At 38.4% G+C, this 13,503-nt stretch overlaps 1 protein-coding gene across 3 annotated transcripts in view; it reads left to right on the top strand.

The window, feature by feature from the left end:
• sytl5 (synaptotagmin-like 5) overlaps nucleotides 1-13,503 on the top strand; it is a 189,623-nt gene that overhangs the window by 130,200 nt on the left and 45,920 nt on the right. For all 3 annotated transcript variants that reach the window (XM_048603213.1, XM_048603211.1, XM_048603212.1), the window contains exons 4-6: nucleotides 658-773; nucleotides 4,592-4,712; nucleotides 6,343-6,477. In XM_048603213.1, coding sequence (XP_048459170.1) covers nucleotides 658-773; nucleotides 4,592-4,712; nucleotides 6,343-6,477 — 372 coding nt within the window. The remainder of the gene's footprint in view (nucleotides 1-657; nucleotides 774-4,591; nucleotides 4,713-6,342; nucleotides 6,478-13,503) is intronic.

The raw sequence follows: 13,503 nt of genomic DNA, 5'->3' as shown, positions 1-13,503 counted from the left end.
CTGAGTTCTTCCCTCTCACTAACAATAACTAATGCCTTTTAATGACTAATGCGTTACAGCTCACTGGGTAAGATTTAAACTCAATTACTGCATCTTAATAACCCCTTAATCTAAGTATAAGGGAGCACTGGGTTCCAAATTTTTAAACAGAAATCCTATAAATTACTGCTGAAAGAAACGTTTATTAGCCATCTAACCTTTAATGATTTTTTTATACAAGAATATTATGTACTATTGCATGTATTAATGTGCTGTTTGTAGGGTGAGTTTGTTAAAGATGAAAAATAAACTGCCAAAAACAAAAAAATTATAAATATAACACATACAGTATTAAAATATCTTTCTGAATTAAATCTTTGTTTTAATATTGCCATTATTGTTGTAAGCAACAATGTTTAAAAAATGTATCAAGTAAAACATGAATTAGTAAATAACATTTAATTATTTGCCAGATTTAGTTAATCAGTTGTTATCAATGATCAATATAAAAAGCCACCAAGAGTTTTTAAAATGGAAAATCAGCAAATTTTATGGGTTAACAAGGTGTAGAGCTGGATGAACACAGCAGGCCAAGCAGCATCAGAGGAGCAGGAAGGCTGATGTTTTGGTTATTTCTTTTATGTAGAGCTGCTATTACATTTCTCTTTCTTTAAACAGAGAGCTTAGGATTGTCACTGGAGAGTGGTTTTTTGAAGCGAGATCAAAACGATTTGAACCTGCATCGGGAATGGGATATGATATCATCAAACAGTCCATCATCAGGAAACCTATAGGTAGGATACACTGGACATGGTTTTTTCTGTAATTCATACATACAGATTAAAGTCAGCAGAAAAGTTAAGGTATTATCAGTTCCAGTATTCATGCCTTTTTACAATTTTCCATAGTGAGCACTAATTAATATCAAACAACTTTTCAACATTTCTGAAAATTAACTTTTAATTGTATAGAGTTCCATTCTTTCAGATTTTAAATATTGTAGAAAATCTAATATTTAAATCTTAGTTTCTCTTAATGCAATCTTTCCTTTTCTTTATTTCATTTACTGTGCATGATTTGACACTGAACTCAATATTCCAGCGGATATTTTCTGGTTCAGACATTACACCATCCATTAGTGAAGCTTTCATCTGATTTGGTTAAGTAGATGTACACATTGGGCTGAATTTAATGGCTATAGCAGTGGAATTGATAACTAGTGGGTAAACCAGGCCCACCTCCATGTGGCCATTTTCAGAAACACCAAATGAGCAACAGGCTGACAATTATTTGCCATTGAGGCTGTTGTATCTTTAAGGGTGAAAATTCCATCTCTAAGAGCATCTGGCAATTGGAGGACCAGCAACTATTCAGGAACTCTACACATCTTAGCCACAACCACCTGGAGAATACACTAAAGCTAGCAAGGCCACAGAAGGCTCTGGTTGAGGGACTTTACTGTCCATCACCAACGGCACCATCACTGAAGGAGCAGGCCAGGACATTTCTTCTGAGAGGAACTCGGAATGGGGGTGGGGAAGAATTCAGTGGTCCATGTAGGTATCAGTAACATTGGTAGGACAAAGAGTGAGATTCTGCTGAAGGATTATAAGCAGCCTGGAGCTACATTGAAAAGCAGGCCCACAAAGGTAATCGTCTCCAAATTATCACCTGAGCCATGTGCAAATTGGTGTAGGGGAAATAAGACTAGAGAGGTAAATACATGGAAAAAACATTGGTGTGGAAGAAACGGGTTCTGATTCATAGAGTGCAGGCCCCTGTACTCAGAAAAGAGGGACTATGAGCAGTTGGGTTGGTATAGGTTTCATTCGAACCATGCTGGGACCAGTGTTCTGATGAATTGTGTAACGTGAGTTATAGATAGGGTTTTAAACTTATTAATAAGGGGTGGAGGGTTCAATTGAAAGGAAGTTTAGAAAAGGCAAAAAGAGAATAGAGGTACAGGGTAGTGAAGAGGTAAATGATAATCAGTGTTTGATAGGGAGGGGTAGAAAATATACACAGAAGAGTGCAACAGGAATTAGAGCCTGAGAGAGTACTAATGGTAAAAAATCAATGTTTAAGGCTCTTTATCTGAGTGCACACACTATTTGTAACAAGGCAAATGAGTTCACAGCAAGAATATAAATAAATGAGCATGATTTGGTAGCTGTTACAGAGATTTGGTTACAGAGTGACCAAGATTGGAAACTCCATATTCAAAGGTATTTGATGTTCCAGCAGAATAGGCAAAAAGGAGAAGTTGGTGAGGTAGCTTTGCTCATAAAGGAAGGTATCAGTGCAGTGGTAAATAGTGATATAGGTGCAATAGATTATTATGTGGAATTTGTTTGGTTATAATTAAGAGATTACAAGAGTATGTAGTCACCAGTGGGAGTCATCTGTAAGAGTTTCCTTACTGTAGAACAAAGTACAAATCAAGAAATAATGGAGGTGTGCACGAAGGGCACCACAATTAGCATGGGTGATTTCAATCTGCATATTGGCTCTGAAAATCAGGTGGACAAAGCTAACACGGAAGACAAATTTCTAAAGTGTATCAGGGATTTCTTCTTTGGGCAGTATGTTGCAGAACATACCCAGGATAAGGCTATTTTAGACCTACTAATATAATGAAGTGCAATTAATTAAAAAAAAGTCTCAGTTGAGGATCCTGTAGTGGTTAGCAATCTCAAGATGGTAGAATTTAAAATTCAGTTTGAGGGACAGCAACTCGGGTGTAAAACCAGTGCCCTAGCCTTAAATAAGGGCATTACAGAGGTATGAAGGAAGAGGTGACGTATTTTGACCAATTCCTCCACTATCTCTGCATCCACTTCCCTTTAAAACCCTTGGATGCAGATCCTGGCAACTTGTCTGCCTTTGGTCCCTTTTGTATTTGAGACTTGTTACAAAGATCTTTCTTCCTATTAGCATCTTGCTTCTCTGCTATGTTGAGAAATTTATCGTCTCCTTCACCATGAAGTCTGATGCAAAATATTTGTTTAAGTTATTTCCCTGTTCCCCGCTATCAATTCCCTAGTTGCATCCTCCAAGGGTCCCACACATATTTAACCTATTTTTTTTTAAAGAGGCTCTTGCTGTTTGTTTTTATATTTATTGTCAATTTAATTTCTCCCGTTTGTTTGACCTTTTTAGTCATCCACTGCGGGTTCCTAAAAATTGCTCAAACCTCTGGCCTACAACATGATTTCATCACTTTGAACATCTTAGTTTTTTTATTGGATACACTCCTTGTTCACCTTTGTTAACACTGGATAGTTCAATTTTCTCATCTAGTCCTTCTTTTTGACTGCAATAAATTTTTGTTGAGCATTATGAAATATCTGCTTAAATGTCTGTCACTATTCATTGATCGACTTTTCCTTTCATCTATTTCCCAGCTCTGATAAAGACCTATTAGTTCAGACTCTCTGTGTTAACCAATTCCTAATCCATAGTAATGTATTACCCCCCAATACTGTGAGCTCCTATTTTGAACAATAATTTTTTATGCAGCAATTTACCAAATGCCTTCTGATAATCCAAATTTACAACAAAATTTCAGAACTCACTGGATTCCGGGAAGGTTTCAGCAGTTTAGAAAGTCACCCCCTCCTCCCACCACGACCATTTAAGAAAGGAGGGAGACAGAAAGCAGGAAGTTATAGGCCAGTTAGTCTAACATCTGTCATTTAAGAAAATGCTAGAATCCATTATTAATGGGAAAAAAAAACTGATCATTTAGAAAAGCTTACTGCAAATCAAACAGTCCATGTGATTTGGTGAAAAGGAATTTATTTGACAAATTTGCTCGTGTTCTTTGAGGATATAACAGGAAGAGTTAATACAGTTGAAATGGTAGATGCAGTGTATTTGGATTATCAAAAGGCATTTGATAAGGTTCCACGCAAAAGATTAATGCTAAAGGCAGGAGCTCACAATGTTGGGGGTTAATATATTAGTGTGGATTGGGAATTGGCTAACACACAGCAGAGAGTCAGGACTAATGGGTCTTTTTCAAGTTGGAAAGATATAATGAGTGGAGTGCCACAAGGATTGGTCCTCGGGCTTCAATTACTGACTATCTTTATTAATGACTTGGAGAAGGAGTCAGAGTGTAATGTATCCAGATTTGTTGAAGATACAGAAATATTTTGGAGGATGTGTTGCAATGACAGCATGAGGAATGTGCAAAGAGCTACAGGTAGGTTGAGTGAGTGGATGAAAAGTTAGCAGATGGAGTTTGTAGGAAAGTGCGAGTCATGCACTTTGGCACGAAGAGTCAAAAGGTATCATTTAAATGGGGACAGCCTCTGAAAGAGGTGCAGTGCAGACTAGATCACTGGAAATGTTTGAAGATGAGATGGATAGATTTTTGAAATATCAGGAAGTTGATGGTTATGCTGAGCTGGCATGAAAGCGGAATTGAGTCCCAGGGTGTTTCAACCTCAATCGTGCTGAATGAAGGAGCAGGCTGGAGAGGCCAAATGGACTATTCCTGCTCCAATTTCTTATGCTTTAATGTTCTTAAAGCTGTTGATGTTTTTTTTTATTATTTTCAGTGCAACACAAAATGTACAGTAATTTGATTTTACATTCTCTTATTTAGAAGACAAGACTGACCAACCAAAGGGAAAAACAAATCAGAAGAATACAGATGAAGGCTCAAGGACCTCCACATTAACCAGAAATGAGAAAAAAATGGTTCCTGAAGTATTCAAACGGATTAAGTAAGTAACAATGGAGCCTTGAGGATCTGTTCACTTTCAGCATTGAATCCCTTATTTAGATATTGTCCCAGTCAAGCTGTTGGATTATTTGACTTTATTCAAAAGGCAGAATGTATCATTCAGCAAGAGATGGTCAGCTGCAGGGTACTTTTAGCCAAATTTCTCAGATTATTAAGAACTTACGAGATGAGTGCAGGTCACACAATGGAAAGCACTACCCAGGCGCTCACTCTTATCTTATTCTTATGTGGGGAAGAAAACACTGAATAGGTTTTGAGTCTGATATGATACTTCTTCAGTCATTCTGGACATGAAAAATTAACTGTTTCTGTCTCCACACATGCTGCCAGACCTGCTGAGGTTCTCCAGCATGTCTTGCATTTGTTTCAGATTTCCAGCATCCACAATATTTTGCTTTTAAATGTATAATTAATACTTAATTCAGAGCATAATGAACATAGGCAGCAAATGGACTAAATGAAATCCAAACATGTCCAGGATAATGGCTGTAAGTGATCACATAAGTGCTAGGAAATAGCAAATTAGTCATGGTGATCAGTTTAAGTGGGCTTTCTGCTCACTTCGAGAATGGAAATGAAAAATGCTTACTCATAATTTTTGAAGATAAACGAACTTGATATAATGTGTTAAGTGGCACTCTGGTCACACATTAAGCTCATTTTAATAGCTGTCCTCGGTTAATTGCTTGATGAACACAACAAAGTTTCCACAGTTCACAATTTAACTTATTTGGATCAATTTTGTGTGTCCCCATTTATGGATCAGTTCAATCTTTGGTTGTGACTTGTGTCTCATTCATCTCCTATACAATGTAGCACTTGTGCATATGTGTCACAGATTCAGATTCAGATGCTGTTCCAAATTCTGAGCTCAAAAATCAAGGTTGGCACTCCTGTGAAGTATTGAGGAACAGCTGCAGTGTCAGAGGTGTCACCTTTTGGATAAGATACGAAACCAAGGTCCTGTGTGCACTGTGAGGTGGATGCAAAATATCCTTTGGCAATGTTTTATGGAAGAACAAGTTTTTATTCCAGGTGGCCAGGACAAAATTTGACTCTCAATCAACATCATGCAAACAAATTATCAGATTGTTATCACATTGGTGTTGTGGGTGTTCCTTGCACGTAAATTGACTGCTACATTTCCTAAAGACTTCTGGTGATTGTGAAAAAATGTTATATTGACACCAGGGTGTTTTTGTAATTTATTAAATGAGCTACCAAATGTGGAAACAGATCCCTTTGTGGAATAGAGATAACAATGTGTAGAGCTGGATGAACACAGCAGGCCAAGCAGCATCAGAGGAGCAGGAAAGGTGATGTTTCGGGTCTAGACTTCAGACCCTTCTCCCTTTGTAGAATGTTGTAAAAGACTTATTTCACAAGGAAATTTCATTAGACTTTTGGGTTGGATCTTGAATAAAAAGTTTAAAACAAAGTCTTGGTTCCTATTACATAGTGAGTCCAAGCGCAAAATGTGGATGAAATAACATTAAAACCCACCAAAATGATAGACAGCAATCTTGTCAATTTGTCCACTTCTTCTTGAGCCCCTCACCATTGTGAATTATGCAAAATGTAATTATGTTCTTATCTATCAATCCTGACAGAAAACAAGGCAAGTCTAATCAGAAGGTACAGAACGGTCAGGGAATCGATACAGCATCTGAGGATGGAAGACGTGTTAGCTACGCAGGTTCAGATTTTGAAATGGAAAGTCTACATTCCACAACATGGTCTGGCAGGTAATGGATCGCCTGTTTTAAAACTGAAATATGTTCCTCTGGGCTGTGTGGGTGAAATTGCATTTAACTGCACGTTCACATCTGACAATGATGTGAAGATTGAGTTCTGCTGAATCTTTAACCTGCTTCAGAAGCATGCCTCTCCAGATATTTCTAAACTCTGTTATAATAGAGCACTGAGATGTACACTGTGGTAGAATGAGATTCATAAAGAAAATCATGATGTAACAAACCTCATGATTCTGACATTAGTAAGAAAGAAGGCACCAGTCTACAGGGAGCATCCATTTCTTAACGCTACACTAGAGGACTGTTTTAGTAGAGTACTGTGTACAGATGTAAATAAAGGAGCTATACATAACATAAAGAGTTGAAGAACCTTAGTTAATGAAAAAGAGCAAGCAGCCTCAGGCACAGCGAATATACTCCTCCAAGATATACTCCAACTTGGAGATACTCCAAGTTGGTATCTCAATGTACAGAAGATAGCATCAGCTTAAAGAACAAGATAAAACATGGTAACAGCCAGGGAAAAGTAACCTCCAGAGTCAGGACCAGAAGTCTTAAAAAAAAAATCCAAAGAGCACAGCTCCCAACGAGAAGACTGCAGAGGACTTCAAAATGCAGCAGAATAAACAATGGGAAGATTCTGCAGGCAGCCCAGACTCAGAAGACTTGAAGAAAAAAATGCTGGACAAAGAGAAGACTCTGAAGGCCAAGAAAAGATTCAGAAGACTTGTATTACAAGGCTGCAGAACAGGAATAAACTAGAGGATGATGAAAAGAACCTCTGAAGTCTTCAAAGCTTCAAGACAAACCTGATTACTCTGGAGAATGGAAATACAGGATGGGAGGAGATCGATGATAAGAAGGAAAAATCCAAGTACTCACCCTGGTCAGTCAACTACGGAGCTGTGGTGGAGACCTTCCTATTATCTCAATAATTTGTGGAAAATGCACAATGAGACCACAATGGGCGCTCTGCAAGTACCAGTTTAAGGAATAGAGGGGCTTCAGACTTGTATGTGAAGGAGCAGCACCATCAAGTCAGCACATTTTTTGAATGTTATAGGTCCAAAAATCTGATCATGTTCTTATTAATACATGAGGATGTGGAAGATTTAGATTTCATCATTTGACTGAGATTCCAGGTGAGACAAACCTTAAGACTTTGGTAATATTATTGTAATCGAGTGAAATCTCAAAAATGCTTCTACCCATGCAAGATTCGAACTTAGGCTGATAAGATACAACTATGGAATAGTCCATATTCTAGGCAAGGTACATGTAATGGTGCATTCATTTATGACAGCAACAGTGGATTGAGCATAAGAGGAGGTAAAGCATGTAGAGAAAGAAAAAGTAGAGTTCTACATACAGGGTAAAACCTCTGTCAGCTTTAAAACCATGATGTGGAGGTACTGGTGTTGGATTGGGGTGGACAAAGTCAGAAGTCACACGACACCAGGTTTTAGTCCAACAGGTTTATTTGAAACAAGAAGTTTTTGGAGCGTAGGCCCTTCATCAGGTGAAGTGAGAGAGAAACACGGAATTTAAACGGAGAGAGATCAAAAGATCATACAAGTGGTGTGAGTGGAGTGTTGAAAAATAAGTCTCTGCACATGATTTAAAATGTCAGACAGTGTGTATAAAGTGTCAACGGCTGAATAACAAGCCAGGGCAGAAAGTCTGGTTAAGGGACAGGAAGTCAGAGGCATTGTCATCAGAGAAACGGATTTGCCAGAATGCCTAATAGGTGTTATAAAGCGAAGGTTAACCCCCTCGGAGACCTAAAACCAAAACACTTGGAGGAGCACCTCACCCTATAATCTGTAAAAGGAATGTGAAAAGTGGGATAACCTGCCTTTCAGCAACTTGTAGTGGTTAAATAAAATAAACCCCGACACTCACTTTACAATCAACAAGTAACAATTTATTTATCGAACTCTTAATAGTATAATTAATTTGTTCACTGTTAACAAATCGAATAAATCTCTTCAAATTGCTATCTATTCCTAAATAAAACAAAATCCTAATATTAGGCTGTTCCAATAAATACAAGTCCTACTTATATACAATAAAATTTTAAAAAGAAGAATTTAGTATCTCAAAATTACAGCTAGATTACATGTCTTCCAGAATGCTCTTTGCCTTCTCCATTGAATGTTCTGTCAGGAATATCTCCACCATTGATTCTTCATTTCAGGAATATTAACTAGTTGTGCTGTAGTTAGAGAAGCCTGTGAGAGCCAGTGATTCTCTCTTGAGAGCTGAGAGCTGTTAACTCTGGCAGATGGCAGTGTGCTCTTCTGTCTTTGTCCAACTGCCCTCTTCTTTTATACCCTGATCCGTTTCTTGCACTAGGATTTGTCCTAATTTGTCGAAATCATCAGATTTAAATTTAATTGGGTTTTGGTATCCATGTGCCTAGTTCAAACTGATTGGCTAAAGTCAAAACTTGTCTTGGTAACAAAACAAAACTGCTGCTTGCAGTAAATGATTATCAAGGGTTGTCAACAACCACAGTGTGCACAATAATTCCCAACATTGAGCAATATCAGTCAAAATAAACTATGAATAATATAGACTGTGTAAAGATAACCTTGGGGGTTGGGAGTGGGGGTTAAGCAGGGAGATGTTTTATTATAAGATTCAAGTAAACCATGATGAGATGACTAGTCAAATAACTGACAGCAGTAAGACAGAAGATGCAAGTCTAAAATGAGCTCATGAAGACAGAGGAATTGGACACTAATCTATTGATGACCTATTTATCAACTGCAATACTCCTTTATTTACATCTATAATGAGTTGAAAAGTCTTTTTAGTGATAGGGAGCAATCAGCTCATGGACAGTATGTGTGCAGACACTGATAGGCCAGCCATTCCAGATTTATATTGCAATGTGCAGATTGCAGTATTGGCTTAAAGGATGAGATGAATCATGCGCCATTTTGCCTGTTCTACTTGGACTATCGCCAATGTTTACTTAGGCATAATTCACCCTGTCTTCCGCACTTAATTTTGATGAGAAGAAAGGCAATTTACTTAGTTCTTGCCTCTTGGAAATGTGGAAACATTGAAAATATGAGCAGGAGTAAGCCATTTGGCTCTGCAGGCCTGCTGTGCCATTCAGTATGATCACTGCTGATCATCGAACTTAGTACCCCATTCCCGCTTTCTTCCCATATCTTTTGATCCCTTTAATCTTAGAAACTATATCTAACTCCTTCTTCTTGAAATGTTCAATGTTTTGGCCTGCTTACTGTGGCAGACAATTCCACAGGTTCATCAATATCTGGGTGAAGCAATTTGTCCTCATCTCAATGGTAAAGGGGAATATGGGTTTGTAGAATGATGTGGATTTCTGAAAAGTATTCAATAAGATGCCACACAAAAGGTTACTACTGAAGATAAGAACTCGTAGGGCCAAACTTTACCAGAAACTAACAAAGTGTCAATTTCAGCAAGTTTCATGGAGGTTTCTCTTCTAGTCTTTCTGAACTTACCTCAACCTGAACTGGGACTCCTACGCACCTATGGGCATCAGATTTCTGAAGTCTTTCCCCAGTTAGAAAATAGTCTTCGCTTCTATTCTTCAGACTAAAAACCATAACCTCATACTCTCCACATTATATTGTACCTGCCCCTTCTTTGTCCACTCTCCTAGCCTGTCGAAATCCTCTGCAGCTTCCTGCTTCCTCAACACTACCTGTCTCTGTACCAATTTTTGTCATCTGCAAACTTAGCAATAACACTGTCTATTCCTTTGTCCAGATCATTAATGCATAATGTGGATAGTAATGGTCCCAAAACTGATTCATGCAGAACTTTAGTGGTTGCCAGTTGCCATTATGAAAATGACCCCTTTATCCCGACTCTCTGACTTCTGTCATGCCAGTACCTTGATCCTAACACCCTGGGCTCTTATCTTATTTGGGAGTCTCCTGTGCGGCATCTTGTCAAAGTGAGTTTTATCACCGTTCTGTCCGATCACATTGAACTGCAACCTATCCGTACAGTTACAGAAAATGTGCATTCTCGCCATTCCTTGTATGTGGTTATGTTCAATAAAAGGCAATCAATTTTCACATACTAGATGGCAGACCTGATCTTACTACCATTTTTGAGACATATGTACAGACAAATAATGGGGGTTCAATTTTCCTATTGCCTTTGACACAGTAGACCGCACCATTTTTTTGTCTATCGCCCTATTAGTATGACAAGACTTGCCCTCACTAGAATCCTATTTTGCTTCTCACGAACTTGATTGAGTTTTTTTGAAAAAGTAACAAAGAGGATTGCTGAAGGCAGAGCAGTGGACATGATCTGTAAGGACTTCAGTGAAATGTTTGACAAGGTTCCGCATGATAGACTGGTTAGCAAGGTTAGATCACATGGAATACGGAGAGAACTAGCCATTTGAATGCAGAGCTGGCTTGGAGGTAGGAGACAGAGGGTGGTGGTGGAGGGTTGCTTTGCAGACTGAAGGCCCATGACCAGCGGTGTGCCACAAGAATTGGTGCTGGGTCCACTGCTTTTTTTCATTCATGTAAATGATTTGGATGTGAACATAGGAGGTATGGTTAGTACGTTTGCAGATGACATCAAAATTAGCGGTGTATTGGACAGTGAAGAAGGTTACTTCACAGTACAATGGGACGTTGATCAGATGGGCCAGTGGGCCAAGGAGTGGAGGATGGAGTTTAATTTAGATAAATGTGAGGCATTGCATTTTGGAAAGGCAACTCAGGGTAGGACTTATACACTTAATGATTAAGTCTTTGGGAAGTGTTGCTGAACGAAGAGACCTTGGAGTGCAGGTTCATAGTTCCTTAGAAGTAGAGTCACAGAATAATGAAGAAGGCATTTGGTATGCTTGCTTTTATTGGTCAGTGCATTGAGTATAGGAGTTGGGAGGTCATGTTGCGGTTGTACAGGACATTAGTTAGCCCACTTTTGGAGTATTGCGTGCAGCTCTGGCCTCCCTGCTATCGGAAGGAAGTTGTGAAACTTGAAAGGGCTCTGAAAAGATTTACAAGGATGTTGCCAGATTTGGAAGGTTTGAAATGTAGAGAAAGTCTGAATAGGCTAGAGTTACTTTCCCTGGAGCATCGGAGGCTGAGGGGTCACCATAGCCAAGGTCTTTTCTGAGAGGGCATAGGATAAAGGTGAGAGGAGAAAGATTTAAAAGGGGCAACTTTTTTACATGGAGGGTGGTGCATGTATGGAATGGGCTGCCAGAGGAAGTGGTGGAGGTGGGTACAATTGCAACATTTAGAAGACATCTAGATGGGTATATGAGTAGGAAGGGTTTAGAGGGATATGGGCCAAATGCTGGTAAATAGGACTCGATTATTTTAGGATATCTGATTGGCATGGACTATTTGGACCAAAGGATCTGTTTCCATGCTGTGCAGCTGTATGACTCTATGACTCTATGATTATATATCATCTATCCAAAGTGATTCTACAACTAAGCAGAATTATCCTGATTACTACTTCCATAGTGATCCTCGGCAGGTTTAGAGGACTTGGTGTCAAGAAATCTACAGGAACAGGAGCTGATACTAGGGACAAAATCAGAAAGTCCAGGCAGACATTATGAGAGCGAATGATTACGGAACATTAAATTCTGGACCCATTATGTTGAAAATGTGCTATGAGACCTATTTTCAAGAAAGATGATAAAATAAACCTATTAGTTTTACACTAGCAACTGGAAAAATAATCAAATTAATCATTGGGAACCAAGTTGAGGGCTACCTCTAAACTAATGTTACAAGTGGCAAACTTCAAACTCCAAAACCAAAAGGAATGTTGGAAAATTCTGATGTAAAAAGCTGAATTCTGGGAATCTTTGATATAAGTTTAAAAAAGACAATTGTGCATATGACTACAAAATAAAATATGCATTTAAATTGCATTTCCTCAGGATATTTCAAAATGCTTTACAAGCAATTAATTACTTGTGATCTGGAGTAACCAATGCAGACAAACATATTTTAACTGAAGATGGAATGAAATGGGCTGAAAGATATTAAGTTGACAATTATGGTCCGTGAAATGCTCCAGGGACTGTTTCTGCAACCTTTGCTGTTCCTTATCTACATAAAATCACTTTAATTCCAAAATTTCCCTGAATTTCATTAAACCTCTGGATTTGTGAAGTAAATACAAATTACTATCACTAGAGATAGTTAGGGCTGTTATTTTAGAATGTAAGGGACATTTCAATACAATCATAGCTGATCTTTGACCTCAACACCAATGTCCCCACATATTTCCCAAAGTCCCTCAATTTCTTGAGAGACCCAGACTCTATCTGTCTACTTCTGAAGCATCCACAACCCTTTTGGGTTGAGGATTTCAAAGATTCAAATCTCTTTAGAGGAAAAAAATACTTCATCCTAGTCCTTGATGGTCATCCATCTTCTCTGAGACTATATTCCGAATTCTAGATTCTCTAGCTTGGGATAGCAACCTCTCAGTATTTATCCTCTCAAGCCCCTTCAGAATCTGGAGATGGCTCACACTAGCCCAATGTAAATTAGTCCATTTTTAAGACTACGCTAAACAAGGGTAGCATGATAGAATGCAAAACATTCATTGAGCTACAAGAGAAACCATAATTATTGTTGAAGAAATTCAACACAGACAAGTACAAGGTCTTAAATATTAGAAGAACAAAGTATGGGGCAAACTGAGCAAGTGATGCCAAGCTTATTTTGGAAGATGTTGTAAAAGGTCTTGAAGGGAAAATAGACTCAACAATAACCATGTTGTGTCCATGCAAAGCTGCAACTCAGTAAACAATAATGAGCTGAATGTGAAGAACATAGAGAGCTGAATGGTCTTGGACTAGAGCACATATAGTCCTGGAGATGGAAATTCAGTTTAGAAATAGATTACCACACAGTACTGTAGCACTGTTTCTCTGACTTGCTAGGAGTGAAATCCGCTGGATAAATTCTTAGTCTGAGTCTGAACCGCTGAAGCTGTCTAATGATCTGGTTAGGTTGA

The sequence above is a fragment of the Rhincodon typus genome, chromosome 11, assembly GCF_021869965.1.
Source record: "Rhincodon typus isolate 14 chromosome 11, sRhiTyp1.1, whole genome shotgun sequence".
Classification (NCBI taxonomy): domain Eukaryota; kingdom Metazoa; phylum Chordata; class Chondrichthyes; order Orectolobiformes; family Rhincodontidae; genus Rhincodon; species Rhincodon typus.
Note: the sequence above shows the minus strand (reverse complement) of the source record. Positions and strands in the feature narration are given on the sequence as shown.